Below are 19,745 nucleotides of genomic sequence, written 5' to 3' on the forward strand. Positions count from 1 at the left end.
ATGCAACAGCACTGCATTTAATAGTAAACCTTCAGGAATTTTTAAGCAGAACAATAAAAATTAAAAGAAAATAATGTAAATTTTATTTGTTGAACATTATTTATGTACTTATGGCAGCTAAGTTTGCCATTGTAATTATTTTATGCCACCTCCCACAGTAAACAATACGGCCACAAACCAAAACTTTGGTGACATGAACGCAAAAATTAAGTTGTTTCATATCTCTCCCTTTTAAACTTTAAAGAATTATTAATGAGGTTTTACTAAAATAAACAGTGGATTACTGGGTCCATATTAAAATAAGTTAAAAAAAAAATAACCAAGGTGTTGTAAATACGGCTTCCTTATGCATGTTCAGCGATACTCGTTTTACATTAGAAATATTTTGGAAAGGCAAACTGATAGTACTGAATTTCCAAACATTGCTGCTGAAGTAACCTTTTCTATTACTAAATATAAAGAATCGTTTTGAAAGTAGTTGTGTTCATTTAATAGAATAGTTTCAATAAAAATCTGAAATGAATTAAATGTTAACACACAATTATTTGGAAAGTCTAAATACAATTTTGTATGAAAAAACTAACCATAATAAGAGGACATTTTGAGATTTTCTTTTAACGATTGTGAAGAACTGCAAGACTGGATGGTTTTATTGTTTACACCAAGTGAGATAATGAAGTTCTAGTAAATATATAAAAATATAAGCATCTCTGACATTTTACTTAGTGTGGTCTATATTTGTTTCTTATCGTGTCCATCATAGTGAGATAATAAAGTTTTTTTTTTGACGTGACGTCTAATAAATCGATGAACGCCGGCTGCACGGACGACTAAGTGTCCCGTTACGTACATTGTTCCGTTTTTCTGTGTCTCGTTACATACATTGTACGCTTGCGCCGCATCTATCACTCTTCCACTCGATTGAAACAACCATCGATTTGACTTTTTCGAGGCACATTAAACTTGAAACACTCCCATTCGTTTCCTACTTTTCCTATCATTGTCCTATCCTTAACAGAATAACACAGATTGGAAGAATTAAATAGCAAACATGTATAAAAGGTATAGTTAAAATAATCTCTTCGTTAAAGTAATAAACATATTTTAATTAATGAGTGCAAATAAAAGTAAATTTATCAATTAAATTGTAGATTTCATTTCACTCCTTCTTTGAATCCACACAAAATAGTGATAATTCAATAAAAATTATTCAATTTTATTCATAAAAGTATGCAATCATTTCATCAATATTTTGTTATGACGTAACAAACTATCGTCCGTAAACCGACTTTACAGACAACCAATTTTTTTTTTAAATTTCCTTCTTTTTATTTATTTTTTATTTTTTCATCCTGGTCTCTTGAAATATTAAAAACGAGGTTTTACTGTAATTTTATTTGGATCATTATTTAGTTATACAGTGAAAGTCCGTTGTAGCGAATACAGTCTATAACGTAAAGTCCGCTATAACGATAATTGCCATTGGCACCGTCAGTTTTGCATATGCTGCGTAGGATAAAAATTTCGGAAATAACGAAAGCAGTGTGGGCTCATTTTCGTTATAGTGATAGATTACACACCTGTAAATTTGCTCTAAAACAATGAGAAAACATCTACAATTTCCTTAATAAATGAGAAACAGCTTCGCACAATTCCATGCGTCCGGCAAATGAAACAACGCGCATGATGTGGCCTTCTTGGCAACACCGCACAAGGTGGGGCCCCACAGCGAGCATAGATTGCCTCGTAGTGACGAAAGCAAGTGTCGTTAACCCACTGTGACAGGGCCCCGCTGCGAGCATTACTTGTTTATAATCACGCCGACTGTAGCCCGTAAATGAGCATAACTCGTCTCACACTTGCATCGTAAGCGTTGCGTACGGTGTAGTTACGGGGAGTTGACGAACACGGAACTTGTCGAGCTCGTCTCTTCTAATCAAAACGAAGCGGCGTCTGAAGATGATGACAATAATGACGACGAACCAAGTGACGTATCTGTTCCGTCGAAAACGTCAATGATGGAGGCACTTGACACAATCAGTCGTGTTTATCAGCATACAAATGCTTCAACGAAAGATCTGATGAACTTCCAAGAGGTCCAGTCGTTTATTTTGTCCGAAAGTCTAGTGAAATCAAGGCAAACGAAATTGATTCATTTTTTAAAAAGTGATTTTTAATTCTGTGTTATTTTCCAAGGGTCTGTACGAGTGATTATTTTTGTGTTACTGACCAATTGTCGGAAAAAATTATTTTATATAATTTGTATGGTTGTCCAACGTAATTAGAAAAATTTTTTAATTTTTTTTTTCTGTTTGACATTTTTCATAGGTGTCAACGTGAGTAATAATGAGACAAATTTTAAAATAAATTTCACTACAACTTTGAGTTTACATATTGTTAGTAAGTATTCAAATCTCCGCAAATATGCACCCGATATCATCAGCTTAGCGCACATGTCTCCAGCACACCAGCTGCGGTCAAAGCAACAGGAAGCGGCCGGCATGACCTTGCGTGACCCCGTCCGCCCGTCTCCATGTAAACAAACAGCTGTGCGCTTAGCCACGATGTGCGTGACGGCCTTATCACGGCCACACGGTCTCATATAATTCGCAGTCGGCAAGTGCTGATATAGCTTTAAAATGTTATTTTAGTAAGTTTTATGTATATTTCTTTTACTTTTGTTGTAAATTTCCATAGAAAAACAAGCGAGAAAATAATATATTTTAAAAATGCTACAAAAATAAGATTTTTTTTTTAAATTTTGGTTATAACGAAAATTTGCTATAACATAAACTTTTGCGCCGTTATAAATTTATGTTATAACGGACTTTTACTGTACTTGAAAATAAAATTCTCAACCTTACCGTAAAACCCTTTCTTTACAATAAATACATTGATGTGATAATGTAAGGTTTGTAAAGTTTGTAAGTTATACCATTAGTTCCAATTTACATCTTAAGACATCTTTAATTGTTGGCAGTGTTCAAGTATGTGTTTCGTCTAACTGTATGCAAAGTTAAAAGGCCAAATTTGTGCTGGAAATTCAAGGTAGCAGTAACTGAGGGTAATAAACATGTATGTAATTATATATGCATGCATGTGTGTATGTATGTAATGTAAGCTGTATATAATGTTAATTTGTGCACAGTAAATGATAAGTAATGCAATTATATTTATGAAATCATAAACAACCTTTTTTTGAGTATATTTTCTATCGAAAGTCATCAGAAAAAAAATTAAGTAATTGGAATTGTATTTGATAATGGAATTGGAATTTGCATATTTCAGGAACTGCCCCAACACTAATATGTATGTACATAAATGTAAGTATATATGCATGCATTTATGTATGTATATATCTATGTATCTTCAGTAGATAATTTTTAATTTAATGCACCGAAAGAGGATTAAAGTTTGTCATAAGAACATTCACTAAGCTTTGTAAACACTTTCAGTTATGGAACAACAGTGAGTGCCATCAATAAATCAGTGATGAACTGATGAATTATGTTGAACCGAGCAGCACTATAACTTCATAGAGACAGCTGTGTCTGTGATTGTTGCGCCCCCAGGAACATATTGTTTTTCTCCATCAGTTTCTTGGTCTACCTCCTTGGTAGTCTTCCCCTCCTCTCTAGATAGCTTGTGTATCGTGCATACACAGGTTTGAACACCCGCCTATATCTTAAGGAGACAAGTCCTTGTCCTATTCCTTCTTCTGCAGGCAGAGCCACTTAAGTTAGTTGTAATCACAGCCTCCATAGGCATGATGCAAATAATCATGTGGTCTTATCTGTAGTGTCTGTGGTAAGCATAACCGTAAAAGTAAAATTACACACTTGGTACTTGCTTTCAAAATTCCATTTCAGATAGCTTTGGTTATGGTTTTTGTGTGTCATGATTACTCAAAATTTGCATAACTGGATAGTCGCTGACTGTTAGATTCGCTTGCTGAAGACTGTTCAGGCCTCCACAGTTTCAACGATTAGCATCGTTCGTACTATTTCACTTCTGTTAACCTATCCAATGATTTTGAATTACTTTATTGCAGGTGTTTATTGTGATACATGACTATAATGTGTAGGTTTTCTAGTTCTGCTAAATCATTTGGAAATATCACAGGTTTTATAATGTCAACCCTTGATTTTGTAATGACGTTGCTATAAATGCCCAAAGCTTCTGTATTACGAAGTATTTTATGGCTATGCATGAAGGCAACACACATTTGTTATCACATGGCTATTTTGCATATTTTCTTCCTGGAAATTTAATATTTCATTTATCATGTCTTTAACTCTGTGGCATTTTTGTGGAAGCTTCCTTAAATTATGTAAGTTATGTATTTGGTAACAGTAAATTTAATGTACTTATGTAATATCTGATAAACTCTTAGACATGTCCAGACTTATACTGAAGGTTATTCTGTTTTGCATTATTTAATAACCAAGCTATTGTGCTGTTCTCATTCTGGGTTTGCTGCATGTGATGTCCATGTCTTTCTTGCAAATTGCAAACATCAGGGAAAAGAACAAATTAACAATTTCGCCAAGTTGCTTTTACTAGAACTTAGTTGTGATAAAATGTGATTAGGGACCTCGCCCTTTCCTATACCAGAATGGGAATTTATTAACATTTTTATTTCTCAGAATTTACTGAGTGTTCGTAGGCACCAGCACAGATCCACACAAGACACATTGCATAGTAATTGTGTTCAATGTAAGTGCTGCAAGCATTGCAAGTATTGTTAGTAACAGTGTATTAAGTCAGTCTGGCCATTTTATAGCTGTTTACAAACTTTTAAAATTCAATTTTTGCCATGTTTGCAATGGTAGAGTAACAAAAGAAAATGGCCGATATAATACTTGCTAGAATCATTTAGGAATCCATGAGACATAATACATTTGTTTAACTTGTCCAGTGTGTATTGGGCCATTTACGGTAACATCATGACATTTACATCGTCTGAGTTCAATCGTCGTTCGCTGTTCATTTATCTTCCTTTAATGAAAATGATTTCTGAGGAACAACGTGGGAACCTGAGAGAAAGAAACTTCACTGTCAACTGTACACCTACCCGCCAGTGTGAAGCTGTTTCTTCTGGTGGTTCTTGGATTCATAGTACTTCTGTAAGATTGCGACACTCTTCTCTTTCAGGCACTTTATCTCAACACTGCAACAAGCAAATGAGATAACATTTATTACTGTATTATCCAGCGTACAAGATGAGAATTGTATACAAGTTAAAAAAAAGCTTACAGCTTATACTAGTCTTATGTCACAGATCTGAAATGACATGTAATAAGTACTAATGACAAATATATGTCACATTTGCATGGAGTTCACACAACCAGTGGTACTAATGCTGCCTTTACACAATCAAGGTATGGAACAGAAGCAAATTTATAATAAACAGACTAGCTCGAGCCTAATTTTACCCTTGTACCACACTTACAACATCCACATACCGGTGTTCTGTGCTTTATTACTGTATGAGAGATCAGCCCGCGGGCTGATTACGAACACTCACAGAGACATGCTGTATTCTCCACGCTCTAACGAAACACAGACCAAATTATTGATAATTGCAAACCAACAAGCGGAATGTGTTTTGTTATAGTCCGTGAGACTTGTGACCACTGTATAACTACATGACGTCCAGGGGCAAGCAACTACTGAATAGTTAATGTATTTGTTGAATAAACAATGGTGTCATAAAACCTTACTATTTTGTTTCAATTATAAATTAAATATATATATTTTTAATATTTTATTTTCTTGTTTCAAGCATTTAAGATTTGGTTGATTTGTTTCATAACTATTAAACTAAAGATGCAGTACACCTTTTTTTCTCCAATTTTGCTCAACGTATGCATTCCCATAGAAAAAATTAAACAATAGATTAACAAAACTACAACAGTACTAATTACAATCGCTCCTAACTTCAACTATTGTTTACATTAAACTTCAATTTTATAGGTTGACATCCCTAACATACTACTCAACTATGTTAAAAGAAAACCATGCCAATAAATTTTCATACTGTTTCATACTGTCTTACTACAGTTAAATTACAATGCTAACATTTTATTTGCTACTTACCACCAACTGATATACATTTGGAATATAACGTAGCACCCATGCAATATATACTATTCAGAATACTTAAAGGTTATGGTATATACCATGGTATCATCACCAATACGAGTTTAACAAACAAATACTGTGTTTATACTCACGCAACTTCTTTCTGTGGTTATCTCCACAACCTGTGTTGTTTACAGTGTCTTATATCGCAAATTGTGTGTTCATAATCTACCTGCAGGCAACCCAAATAATTACTAATAAAAAAATTTTAATCAACCACATTTTTTAAATGAACTAAAAAGTATAATATAATTTCTCTTAGTCTCATAAATATTCAAAACCCCATTCATATTTTTTAAATTGTACAAATTTCTCCGAAAATTTGTGATGGTTAATTTTTAATAGCTATGATAATACTGGTATTATGTATTTAAAATGAAAAACATGCGGACCATGCAACAAATAATTGATGTATTATTATTTCAACTAATATTTTATAAAATTTTCAGTCAAACTACTAATACATAAATTTTAAACATTTAGAGGGTATGCATTAATTAGAAAACTAATATCAGTCTATATCATTTGCACTGCAATAAAATTGTTAGTCAAACCATTAATACATCAATTATTTGTTTCTCAACTACCCAAGGCATAGTTATCAACTTATGAATCTCATTAATACAGATTACCTACATGATTGACAAATATGTAATGCATGCACTCCACGTTTTTCATTTGAAATATTATCTCATCAGTATTATCATAGCTATTGAAAATTCACAAATTTTCAAGAAATCAATGGGGTTTTGAATATTTATTTATTTATTTATTTATTTATTTATTTATTTATTTATTTATATTTGTGCCCACTAGATACTAAGAGAAATAATTTTATACTTTCTAGTTCCTTTTAAAAATGTGATATGCTAACAAAAATTTTATTAGTAATTATTTTCTACTTTTTATTCTTGTGTGAATGTAATTTTGCAATCAGTTTTAAACGCCTTGATTAGATAATGACAAAGACCTGTAAATTATTTTAGGTTTATTTCAGTTGCTTTACATTTAAGCATATTTTAAATAAAATTTTTTAACCCAACAAAAAAATCACTTTCTTGTGTTTGTTTATCTTCGAACGAAAAATAAGTGATATTCAAGTCTCCACCTCATTGAGAAGTTACTTTCAAATTGATAATAAAATTTGTACTGAACATTGTCCAGAAGTGTAGTTTTTTGCATTGTGCTAACAAGTTAAAAGACATTTACTATTGACAGTGACTGTTCTTGTGGAGTTTTTAATTCAAACTTACAACCATCATAAGACATTATAAAGTACAATTTTAGCAATGTTTTGGGCGGAATGGATAATCTTTGGGCAAAAAATACTGCGATGATGAGGTAAAAATATGACTTCAATTACGTCACAGCATGCTGTCTTCATGCTACCACAGTATGTTTTCAATGAAAACATACATGGACTGCTCGTTTGAATTAGCAGGCGGCTGTTGCCAAAGGCTGTCAAGTTTACTGATTACTCCATGTTTTCATTAATGATTTAGGTTATGTTTTTCGTTTTGATTTGTATTCACAGTTTTCACATTTTCTTTCTCTTTCTCTTCATTTTCTTGCATTGTCATCCAATCCTCAGCTATGTTTTAATTTCAAGTCTATAACTCATTAGGAAGTTAGTTAAAATTGAATTACAAAATTTCACCCAAACTGACATTGCCCAAAGAGAGCTAAAAAAAGTGGTAAAAAAATAACAATTCCTAACACACTTGTAATTTTGATTTCTGTGAATAGAAAATAAAAACATTAAATTAATTTTGAAGTTTTTTCTTTTGTAAGGGTTTTCTTCTACTATCAATTGGAGAAATTAGTTTGGTATATATTCATTTAAATTTATCCTTCTGTTGCCAACACTTACCAACAAAGAACAGCAGCAAATATGAACACTTTTCTTTTGTTCACATTGCTATCTGACCAATGTTTTGACCCCTTGAGACTATCCCTAACTACAACATAGCAGGTTAAACAGATTTGGATCACTGAGGTCAATTGCTTTATGAAACAATTTGCGGTCGCCAAGGATTTTGAATGCCAATTTTTAATGGAAATGTTCTAAATGAAAGGTTTTTTTTTTTTTTTGCAGCCTGACCCGGACCAGATTATGATAAGTTCATTCCTCCCGAAAATCATTTCAATGTTAAGGCTTTGTTATATGGTGAATTAAGATAAAACCGAAATAACAACGAAATTGAAGTCAATACCCCTCCAAACACTGAAATGGAAGTCAATACACTGCAGAACACCAAAAGGCAAGGCAGAACACAAAATGCAGTGAATTTCACCTCAAAAACTTAATTTTGTCTATTAAAATAAATTATTAATTTCATCAAATTTAGTTTAGCCTTTAATTTGAAAACCTAATAATGTACTAAGCAAACAAAATAATTTAGATTCTGTGTATGTTTGTAACGTTGCAAGATCCTGCGCTCCCCAACTTTTATGAGTATTTTTTAAGGAATAAATATTATATTTTGTCATTCAGAAGGGATCAGCTGGTTATGAAACTTCAAGGTCACAGTGACCTAGTTTTGTATTTATATTTTATAACTGATAATATTGTTGTATTTCCATTTTTATATTTAATTAGTTTATTTAGAAAAAAAACATTTTGCTATAATTTTACTGGCTTTAACATGGTTGGCTGATTATTTTATATGTATTTGTATATTTTAATATTTTATTTTCTTTAAATGGTATTTTTTTAAATATAAATTTGATTACTTATGTGGTTCATAGTGTGATAGTGACATGCTTGGATAGTGGGACAATGAGTCTGGTAACATAAAGAAAGAAAGACGTGCGGCGACACAGGGCGCTGAAATGATGGGACAATAATTTATCGCATCCTGTGTAAAAGAGACGAACGTTTACCAGGACTGGGTAATACCCGAAATGTGCAATTAATTAGGAGACAAGAGGTGTGCGAGAAGGACAGAGACATGATGTGACAGAACTGGCGGAAGGCCCGCTGTGCGGGGAATCACTAAATAATAAGTGTTGTAGCCGATAGCAAGGAAGCTTTTCAGGGAAGTCCCTACCTAAGTGAGTTCATTTGCAAGCTGTGTAATGTATGTTGTTTCATCAGTCGTTGTGCGAGGGCTGGGCGAGAGGTCGCACCATCTCGGCGGCCTGGTGGTTGTATTGTCTCTGTATGAATAAATTGCAAAATCGTATTTATTTTACGATGGCATATAATAATTTATGGAAAAATAATAGTCATTGGGAGAACACAGCACCACACTACTTGCAACAGTCATCATAACATTTTTCAAGTGTTTTATGTTTGTGCAAGGAACAGTTGTCGTCTTAGCTGGGCACGATTGTGACTTGTTAAATGGGTTTTTCAAAGTAAATTAAATAAAAGCAGTCCATAGCTGATACCTTACAGACATGGCTTAAGGCCTACAGAGAAACATCACAAGGAAATTTATAAGTATAATTATTTTTTACAACATTTTGTTTTTTTAATTCATATTTACAGTATTGCAATAAAAAGTCAGTGACAAATAAAATAAATGATAGAATTTTCATTAGAAAATAATTTTACACCAGAAATAAAGTTGAACCACACATTGAATGAAATACTTTTTCACCACTTCTTAAAAAGTTATGTACGTTTAGTAGTTATGTTTGAGCAGTTTTATGTATTAATACACGGTAATTTAATAATAAAAATTGATAACAATGAAGTTGTTAAAATATAAAACAATAAAATCTTGGCTCTACACATTGCAATTTACAAAATGTTTAGTAGAACTTTTTTATTTTCATATTAAAGTATAACTTTCTCATGAAACATTATTTAAGAATATTGAGTTATTTAGTAAAAGTTTTTTTTTTTTAACTTACACTCAACAAAATGTATAGTATTTTTTTTCTTTACGCATTTTAAGTGTGTAGGCTCTTTCCTTTCTGAACACCTGTTGAGGACCATTTTTCTATGATAAAAAGACAATTTGTACCTTATTACCACACACTGTCACTTGTTATCTATTTTATTATCTGTCAGTTGTAAAATATGAAGCATATATCTGGCATGATTCAGTGTTGTAACATAGCAGACACCATTCCTCTCTTCTTTTTCCAACTTCTATAAGCAATAGTTATTTGGTTTGTATTTACAACACCATAAACACCATAAAATGTTTGCGTTTCAATTTTTAATGATGAATCAGATGAAATTCACCATTTTTAATGACGAAATTTTCATTTTTATAAGACCATAAATTTTTTAGCTCTATTCATTGTTTTTTCAAGTAGCTGTGAGACACAACCGGTCAGGGCTGCATCTAACAAAAAACTGGTTGGACTGTGCAAAAACCTTCACTAGAAATGACAGATGGTTGTCTGGCCCAGTTGCCTCAGCACTAGCCTATGCCAGAACTTCAACAAAATTTTGTAAGAGAATAACATTACAGAAAAACTAAACAGCAGTGAAATCCCAAATAAAGCATACTGGCAAAGTTTACGTTCACAATCTTATTAACCTAAAAAATTAAAAATAAATTTAAAAAAGATATAAAACATCATCAAGATGAAATTAATAAACTGACAGATTTAAATTGTATAAAGTGTCTCTTACTTACTAACCTTTACAATATAACATGAAGCTTCCCAACCTTGACCAACTAGAACCTTAATTAGTCAATGACAAAACCAAATAACAGTGTTGTAAATACAAACCAAATAACTATTGCTTATATAAGTTGGAAAAAGAAGAGAGGAATGGTGTCTGCTATGTTACAATACTGAATCATGCCAGATATATGCTTCATATTTTACAACTGACAGATAATAAAATAGATAACAAGCGACAGTGTGTGGTAATAAGGTACAAATTGTCTTTTTATCATAGGAAAATGGTCCTCAACATGTGTTCAGAAAGGAAAGAGCCTACAGAAAATCATGTGCCGCTCTCTAAGATACACTGAAAACATGAAAGTTACCTACTTATCAAAATATTTAAGCTAACAAAAAAACTTTATAATAAAATAACTTTTTTTTTGTGCTCAATGATTCATTGACAGCTAGGTCAAAACAATTGTTACACACATACAAACATTGGCTGAGAAAATTCTTCATGAATTCTTTCAGCATTTTTTACAGGAGTGATCTCAGGACACAACGGAAAACCAAAATCACAATAGCTTGACCGGAGTTAGAACCCGGATCCTCTGGAATACTGCACCACCTACCTCCATTACGTACATTTAACAGTCCCTTACATCTCACAAACCTCCTGCCTTTGCTAATGTAGGAAGAGAATAATTAGAGATGGTCAAGTCTGCACGTTTTTGAGTCAAGCCGAAGAACCAAGTTCAATAACAAAACAGAGTCAAGTAGGTTGTAGTAGTATATTTGGTAATTATCTGGAGTTGCTGATTTTGCAAGAAAAAGAAGGTTTAAAAATCAATTTTGGTACTTATCAGTTCTCCTAATTACTATATTTATTCTGTAAAAGTGGTATTGTGATATTGAAACTCATAGGCAACTAAAATTAACAGTTGTTTTCTTTTCTAAGGTAAATTATAATTGTGTAAAATGATTTAAACAGTTGGTGAAGATAGGTCAAGTGACATTTAATACACTGTAAGGTGGTTGAATGGTTAGTAAGATTATGTTAACTACATTAAAAATAATTTAAAAGCTTTTAACTGTTTGGTTAGGTTAGTTATGGTATGGTATATTAAAAATTTTATAGAATGGTTTGGTCAGTTAAGTTTGATTATTTACTTGATATAATTAAGGAAATATATCAACATTTTTTATACAAAATTGTTTAGCCACATTTTGATATTGAGGGTCTTTCACGTCCTGAGTGTACACGTTGATGGAAGGTAACTGGATGCCACTGTATGTTTGCTGGGCATATGGACCAGCGAGTTTCTAAACGGGGCCATGGCGTCACTTGTGTATGACTGAGACTCGAACGCCCAACTACTCCCTTCTCAAACCTTATTAACCTGATCCGCTCTGAGCGCCGGACATGCTGTTGCTAGTCCTAAGTGGGCTCTCCACGTATCCCACACGTCGTGGTTCCCGTATAGACATACACGTGGTCGCACCAACAGAATACTCACGGGTGATGGTAAAATTGTTATTAATCATACAATCCTCTACACGTGTTTAACACTCATGTCTCTCATGATGATACTATAAAAATGCCAATGGCAATCCAATCAGCTTACGGACTGACCAAGGCACCTCGTGACCTGGCCTGGAAGTTACCTCTCGTAGGTAGTTCAGCGAGAAACTAAAATTATTAGTTTAAACAGTCTACCACCCAGAGAGGGGCCACCAAGATGAAAAGGAAAAGTTTAATTTACAAATGGTGGTGTCCTCGAGGTGCGATGGCTGCATCCTACTCCAGGAGGCAGAAGAGAGAGACTAGGCTTTGGTCAGTATGTCAACGCGACTGGAAGCCTAGGAATTACTGTTAGATCATGAGCCAGTATGTGAGAGAACTAACGATACAAAAACCCTTCCAGCTCTTAATACCAAGTTGAAATTAATTATATGCATTAAAAACATTTACTTATTTATTATTTGAGTTCAAGTTTCCACCACTCGAGTGAGTATGTTCTGAAGGGGTTGTGCATGGTGCTACTCCAGCCTTATATATACCCTTAAACACATATACCTAGGGGATTGAAATAAAAGTTAAGTGACAAATGTGTTAATTACTTAATTAGGTATATTAATGGTACGTGACCCAGATCTTAAGTACGTCCCTTGTGGTGATGGCTAACACACACACTCATACGCACACATAGCTAGAGCCGGGGAGTTAAAGGGTAGGAAGGGAGGCGGTGGCACATCAAGCTCAGGTGGGCGTAGTTCTGGACAATATTGATAGTTAAAAAATATTCTGATGTTCAATGACCATATAACGATAATGTTTGAAATGTGTTCACTATCTAAACAACATATTGAACATTAACGTTATTCAATGGACGTGAATAAATAACTAGTAAAATAAAAAATTTACAGAAATGAAGTGTAAATATGCAAACTGTTAACTCATTATCAAATTTCATTTTTCTTCCATCTTTTCCTATTTAATTACATATTTATTCACTACAAAAAGGCAGTTCTTAGACATTTTCCAACTGAAAAATATACATTTTTTTATTTACAAAAGGACATTAAAATATGTTAAAATACTAAATAGTTTATTTTATAAAAATACAGCACTCAACTTTTGACTCCAGTCAAGCCCAAGCTACTAACTTGACTCAGCTAGTTTTCATATATGAACCAACTCCCAAGAAATAAATCTAAATTAATTAATTAATTAACATGATCCCATCAACAAGCAATAAATAAACTTCTCTTAAATATATCAAAATCGTAAGAAAAAATATAACTATGATTTACCATTAATTTTTATAAAACTTACTGCTTTATAAAAAAATATTTCATTAAAAAATGTGGCAGACATGGTATTTTATACTGACCCATGAGTTAATGAAGATTACATTACTTGCCTGATGTACGAGTCCAAGTACTTGTGAAAAATGTTTCTGGTAAGCTTGCTCAAGTACGTGTTGTCATTCCCCATATCAAAGCGAGATAGTTCACTTGACAAGTTCACCGTCCTGCAATTACCAAGGCCATCACAAACAGGGTTCCTGTAGAAACTATGTTATTAAAAGAACCATGCCTAAAAATTAACCATTAGCAAAATTCCTCGCATTAAGACTAATACATAATCATAACAATACAAAATGAGAGCTTACTCAAACTTCTTATAACAGCTTATTAACCAGAATTAGTAAAGTTAATTAAAATGATTAGAGTACACAGCAATCATAATTTTTAATTTTACTGAGCTTATTTACATATTAGAAAAACCATTAGAATGAATGTACACATTCTGGAAGTCAAGGAAAGTAGGGAGTTTACTTTAAATCCTGGAAATTCTTCAATACTATTAAATTGAGGGGAAAATGTTATACTCGTTTGCCATAATACAGACTATGAAACCATTTTTTTTCACATGGTGTTTTAGTGCATAGTCATATGCACTACTATAAAATGTATGCAAGGTTCGATTTGAATTTTTGATTTTTGTATGAAAAGAAATAAAGAAAGTGGAGAGAAAACCAGGCCAATTATGGAGATGGCAGAGGTTGGATTACCTTTATTTCTTTAAGAAAATTCTAAATTTTGATCAAGGAAAGTTAGGGAAATTTTATTACAGATTTGTGTGGACACACTGAAAAAACATCTAAACAAAAAAAAATAGAATAATGTAACTTGAACAAAAAAAAGCGAGATGGAAGTCCTTGAAGAAATTCCCTATAAGTAAGTATAATATTCCCTATAAGTAAGTTACACTTACTATTAATTCTTTAAAGGGATATGTACAGGAGTGAAAATAAAAGTGAAAATTTGTATGAAAAGTTATTAAAAGTTATAGGATTAATTTTTTTTCCATCCAATCAAAGCATTGTTACTAAGAGTTATAATTATTTCATGATAAAAAAAAAAAACATAATTCCATCATTATTTCTTCTTCACGACTGTTACGTCTCATAATTAACGATTGATATTCTACACCCCTTTGGTTAGATAGCTGTTATCCTGCAACAAGATGCAGCATTACATGTTTGTTATGATTCATTGAATGAGATGACTATTCTGAACCATTATTCCAAACTTAAAAAAAAATTCCTCAGTTGAAATTGGGATGTAAAAAAAATCTAAGTTATCTTTATACAAAATTATAACCTTAACAAATTCTAAGATTGGCAGTGTCAGTTGAGAGTTTCTGACCTGCAGTGTTCTCTCACTAGTCACTGCCCTCCTGCCGTCCACTACTGCACCCTGCACCACTCACCTCGAGTACAGGTCATACAGGCTCCGCAGGTATCTGTCTGCGTCACTCCGGTCCGACAGGCTGCTCTCTATGAACTTCTACAGTACAAACACATCACACATGAGACTTCCTGTATATTCATGAGTTGGGGGGAAATACTTAAAATATAGTATATTCACCCGAATATAATGCGGTCCGATACCTTTTTGATTATGAGTTTAAGAAAAATATTTTACGGGGTAACAAATTGCAATTCAAACACACAGAAATTAAAAGTTATTTAAATTAGTAAATTTATACTATATTTACTAACAACTTTTCTGGTGCCTCTTTCTGTCCGTATAGTGATTTGCATTGCCTTTTTTGAAACAGCAAATGGCAATATGAAGGAAAAAAGGCAGCAATTACTATAAGGAAATGGGTTCTATGGCTGTAGTTCTTAAGGGTGTTCAAGGGAGTTGGACATGTCATTAAAGGCAATGTTATGTTAGATATTAGTCATATATATGTAACAAGTATGTGTTTTGTGCATGTTTAGTAACATTTCGAAACCAGAACTACTTTTATTAAACTTTTTAATTTAAATTTTAATGTCCTAAATACATTCATAAATATTGATGTACTTATATTTCTTTTTAGTAATGTTTGAAAACATATTTATTGTAAATGTTTTCAATATTATCCTCTAAAATTTAATTTGGTAAGAGGCAGAAGATAATTTTTTCCATTCTATTAAGAATTATGGTCATTTGAACAGAAAAAAATATGGTTGCAGTTTACTCAGAAAATGAAATTATAATAGGGGTATTATGGAATCATATTACTAGAGGATATAGCCATGTCTGTTCACTTTACGCTGATACATGATTTGTATATATATACGATGAAAAATACAGCTGTGGTGTGAGCATACATGGAGACGTGTGTCGCTCTCGCGCGAGTAACCGACTTCGTGTTTCGTTCCTGCGCGACCCTCGTCTTCGCGTGTCCGCCCTCTGGCTCTCGAGGTGTCATTGCTTGGAACTGTTGGGAATTGCTTGGAACTACGTCCAGGAGCTCCCACCAGCCGCGCCGCGCTATCCCGCGTTCGTCAAACACTACTTTCGCGCACATTTTGAGTTTTCTTTCATGAAGTGCATTTGTTAGTCGTTGAAAATATTCTTCCGTGCGCCATGCCGAGGTCTAAACCACCTCCGAGCTTTATATGGTAAACATAAACTTAACATTGCCACATCACTTTGTAATGGCGCGTACTAAATGAACTGTGGTATTGTAAGTATTGAGATAATTCTCAGATATTGGGCAAGGAAAATAGATAATTTTATATATGTTCATGAAAACAAAATAATGACAATTTTAATCATTTGTATCATGTTTTGCAACGAGGCTCGAACATAACAAAAAATTTTCAGACATACTTTTTTGATAATATTAAAGTTTTCAGTACATTTAAATGGTTTTGATATAGTTATGAATATTTTTGTTTTTCAAACCCTATTTGTTCCACATATTGAGCTAATGGTGGTTGTAAAATAAACATTGCAGACAAAAGTACTACTCTAAGGATGTGCAATTAATTCTAAGACCTTGATACTATTTTCCTATTAACAAATTTGATCGAGATTTTATTTGGCAGGGTTAGTGAGTCTGTGGCCTTGGAAAGATACCGTGCTGAAATAGGCACTGAGGTTACCTCCTGGGGGATGAACTCTACCTTGCTGCATCCCCTGATTGCCTTGTTTCTCGAGATGGTTTAATCGAGGTCAAGTGCTTATTGTTTGTGAAGGACAGACTTTTGCGTGATGTCAGTCAAGAAAAAAAATCTCGTTCTGTCTAGAAGTGAAACATGGATCTCTTTAGCTGAAAAAAAACCTCTGGTACTTCTGCCAAATTCAAGGTCAACTGAATATAACAGGAATAAATTTCTGTGACTTCGTTGTTCTAACAGAAAAATATTTTTTCACTGACAGACTTTGTGCGCCCGCCCAAAGAAAATGTAATTTAAATAAGTATTTAATTTGTATTCCAGAAATGGCTAACAGAGTACCTGTCCCCTTGATAATCATGTGTGATTTTGTTAATGATAATTTTCATAAAAAGGCCATTTTATCATATTCAATGCGATACAACAGTATGAGAGCTGGCCATTGAAAGTTTTGTCATTGCGAATGTTTAACATTTGAAAGAAATTTATTTTACCCTTCGTGTTTGTGGCAGGATAAACGGATACAATGAGACGAAACAAGCCCAAATAGATGTGACAGTCCAATATAGTGGATGAAATAGTTTATGTGTAGAGTAGTGGTTCCCATCTTATGCACATTTATTTAGATGTCTACAATAATACTGAATGTACAGTCATGCCAAATGTATACTTGAATCTACAAATACCCTGTGCTTGTCTGTATATTATTCACATCCTCGTTTGTTGTTAACTTCTACTATGTATGTAGGCCTAAACATTTGCCGTCTTGAGCATATATTCACATTATTAGTTGTGTGCCCATAATTAAGTTTAATTTTACACTTAGTTAATATGTATTTAAAACTTAATATTCACATATTTTCATTGCGTGTATTTAGTTCTGTCTATTGGTATATCCTTAGACAATGTGTAGTTTTAAATGTATATTTGCATTCCCACACTCTGTACTCATTAATTTTTATTTTCATAATTATATAATCACCTACATCTAGCCCACAGTGGGGCTGTAAACAATTTCTCTTTCAGTCACCACTACTTGGACCTTGTGTCCTATTCCTTTGGTACCGCCCTCATGAAGTGATCTCGGGACCTTGTCTCCGTGTTAGAACATTTCGGCAGAAATTAACTTTTATCTACCTTTAAAATTCTAGCAAGAAAATTTCATGAACAATTAGCTTAGTGACCTTGTAAACAGCATGGTGGACTGTATCTGCTTTCGTGTGATTCTTCAGAGGTTAAATATTATTCATTCATTTTGCTTTCAAATATTGCTTTCTTTAATTTTAAGTATACATTATAATTCCTTAATTTTTAATTTCATAAGGAAGGTTATTTATGATTGTATTTTTTTTTGTGTTTGGAGTTATTTTAGGTATTGAGTTGATCGGGAGATTGAAATATATTCAAAGTTTATAGCATTTCTTTTATTCTTAATTAACTGCACATATGATATAAGTAAATGTAGGTGTGGGTTTTTAGTATAGTAAAAGGTTTCAATAACTATGACTAAATAAGTTTTTATTAAATAAAAATATAAATGAAGTATGAGTCTTGTTTTATTGACGAAATGTAACATTGCAAAACCCAGCAGGTCTTTTAGTTTTTTAAGGTATACTAATATGTTTTATGTTATACAGAAGATTTGCTGATTATGTCAATCAAGGTCATGTTAATTAATATTTGCTTTACATTTTTACTTACAATGTGTATTTACACTATTTACTAATTTTTTCGTATTTGGTTAGGAGAATGTTTATGGATAAATATTTTACATGTAATTTAAATGAAAAATTTTATTTTATGGATTTGTGTTATATTTGTGATGTTATAAAAGCTATGTGTCATTTCTGCAATGTTGGTGCATGTGCGAGTGAAATAATAGACGATAGGCAGGTGTGCACGCGACTAGCCAGCGCCAAGACATTCTGGGGCCTACTGCATGTATTGTTATGATAGACAGTTGAACCAGTGAACTCTGGGGACTCACTCACGGGGAGTCAGTAATTTCATCCATATTTTGTAACAAACAATGTATTTGTGTATGAAAAGTGTTTTGTCTCTCCCTTTTCTCCCTCTGTGATTGGAGGAGTTGCGCCATCTTCCTCAATTTAATTTTTAAATTAATATACTAATAATTTTAATTGTTTATGCTAAAAAAATAACTGAAATAATTTTTTCACATATTTAAAAATTGCATTCTCTGTTTTGCAAATATTGTTTGATGTTTTTCTGTGATTTAATTATTTCAGGTTTCATTGCCAGTGGCCATTGTACTTTGTTGATGGTGTTTCCAGGATTTTGTATTTTATATGTTATTTTTGAGGAATACTACCAGACAGCAAACAAGACAAAACACTAAGATGTGTTCATTATATTTGTTATTAATTTATACACTGATGATAAGAGTATTTTGTTTTATGATTAAAATTTGATATAGATCATATTTTTCGTTTGTTTTTGTCTATTCAATTGGAATAAATTTTGTGTGTTTAATTTTTTGTTGAACGTTAACAGTCTTATGATTTATTTTGAGAATTCTTTTACTGGCTCTCGTCCTTGAATACTTAACCATCAGTTCTCCTATCTTGGATCAAGCTCTCAGTGATTCTTGAAATGTCATTTTAAAAATAAATAATACTTAGTTCTTTATCTGAATTCTGGTCAAATGAGTAACTTTCCGAGTGAATTGGTAATAATCACTACGATTTAAAAGACAATTGAATTTAAGAATAGTTATACCTACTGAAGTAGTTCTAATATTTATCTATACGACTGTAACACTGCTTGGTCTGAGGCGTTATTAGTTAAAAAAAAAAAATGGTGTTGTACAATTAATGATATCATATAATCTGACAAAGTACTTACTGTTTAGAAAATAAATTAATATGAAATTGCTAAAAACAGAAAAACTCATTAAAAATTGTGCCAAAATCGTTTACATGAATCAGCCTACATAAATTTCGGGGAATACCTATATATTTTTCTAGTTCTCATTTGCTATAAATAATATATATATTATTTAGATTTTGTTGATTACTTTATTGAGAGGAGACGTCAGACGAT

The 19,745-nt window shown here is 32.5% G+C and overlaps 1 protein-coding gene across 1 annotated transcript in view; it reads right to left on the reverse strand.

The window, feature by feature from the left end:
* LOC134531055 (exocyst complex component 5) overlaps positions 1–19,745 on the reverse strand; it is a 136,785-nt gene that overhangs the window by 56,670 nt on the left and 60,370 nt on the right. Inside the window, exons 8-10 of the mRNA XM_063366568.1 lie at positions 14,999–15,075; positions 13,644–13,754; positions 5,075–5,170 (exon numbers count right to left, since the gene is read on the reverse strand). Of these exons, the coding sequence (XP_063222638.1) occupies positions 5,075–5,170; positions 13,644–13,754; positions 14,999–15,075 (284 nt within the window). The remainder of the gene's footprint in view (positions 1–5,074; positions 5,171–13,643; positions 13,755–14,998; positions 15,076–19,745) is intronic.

This window comes from Bacillus rossius, chromosome 3 (assembly GCF_032445375.1).
Source record: "Bacillus rossius redtenbacheri isolate Brsri chromosome 3, Brsri_v3, whole genome shotgun sequence".
Lineage (NCBI taxonomy): Eukaryota > Metazoa > Arthropoda > Insecta > Phasmatodea > Bacillidae > Bacillus > Bacillus rossius.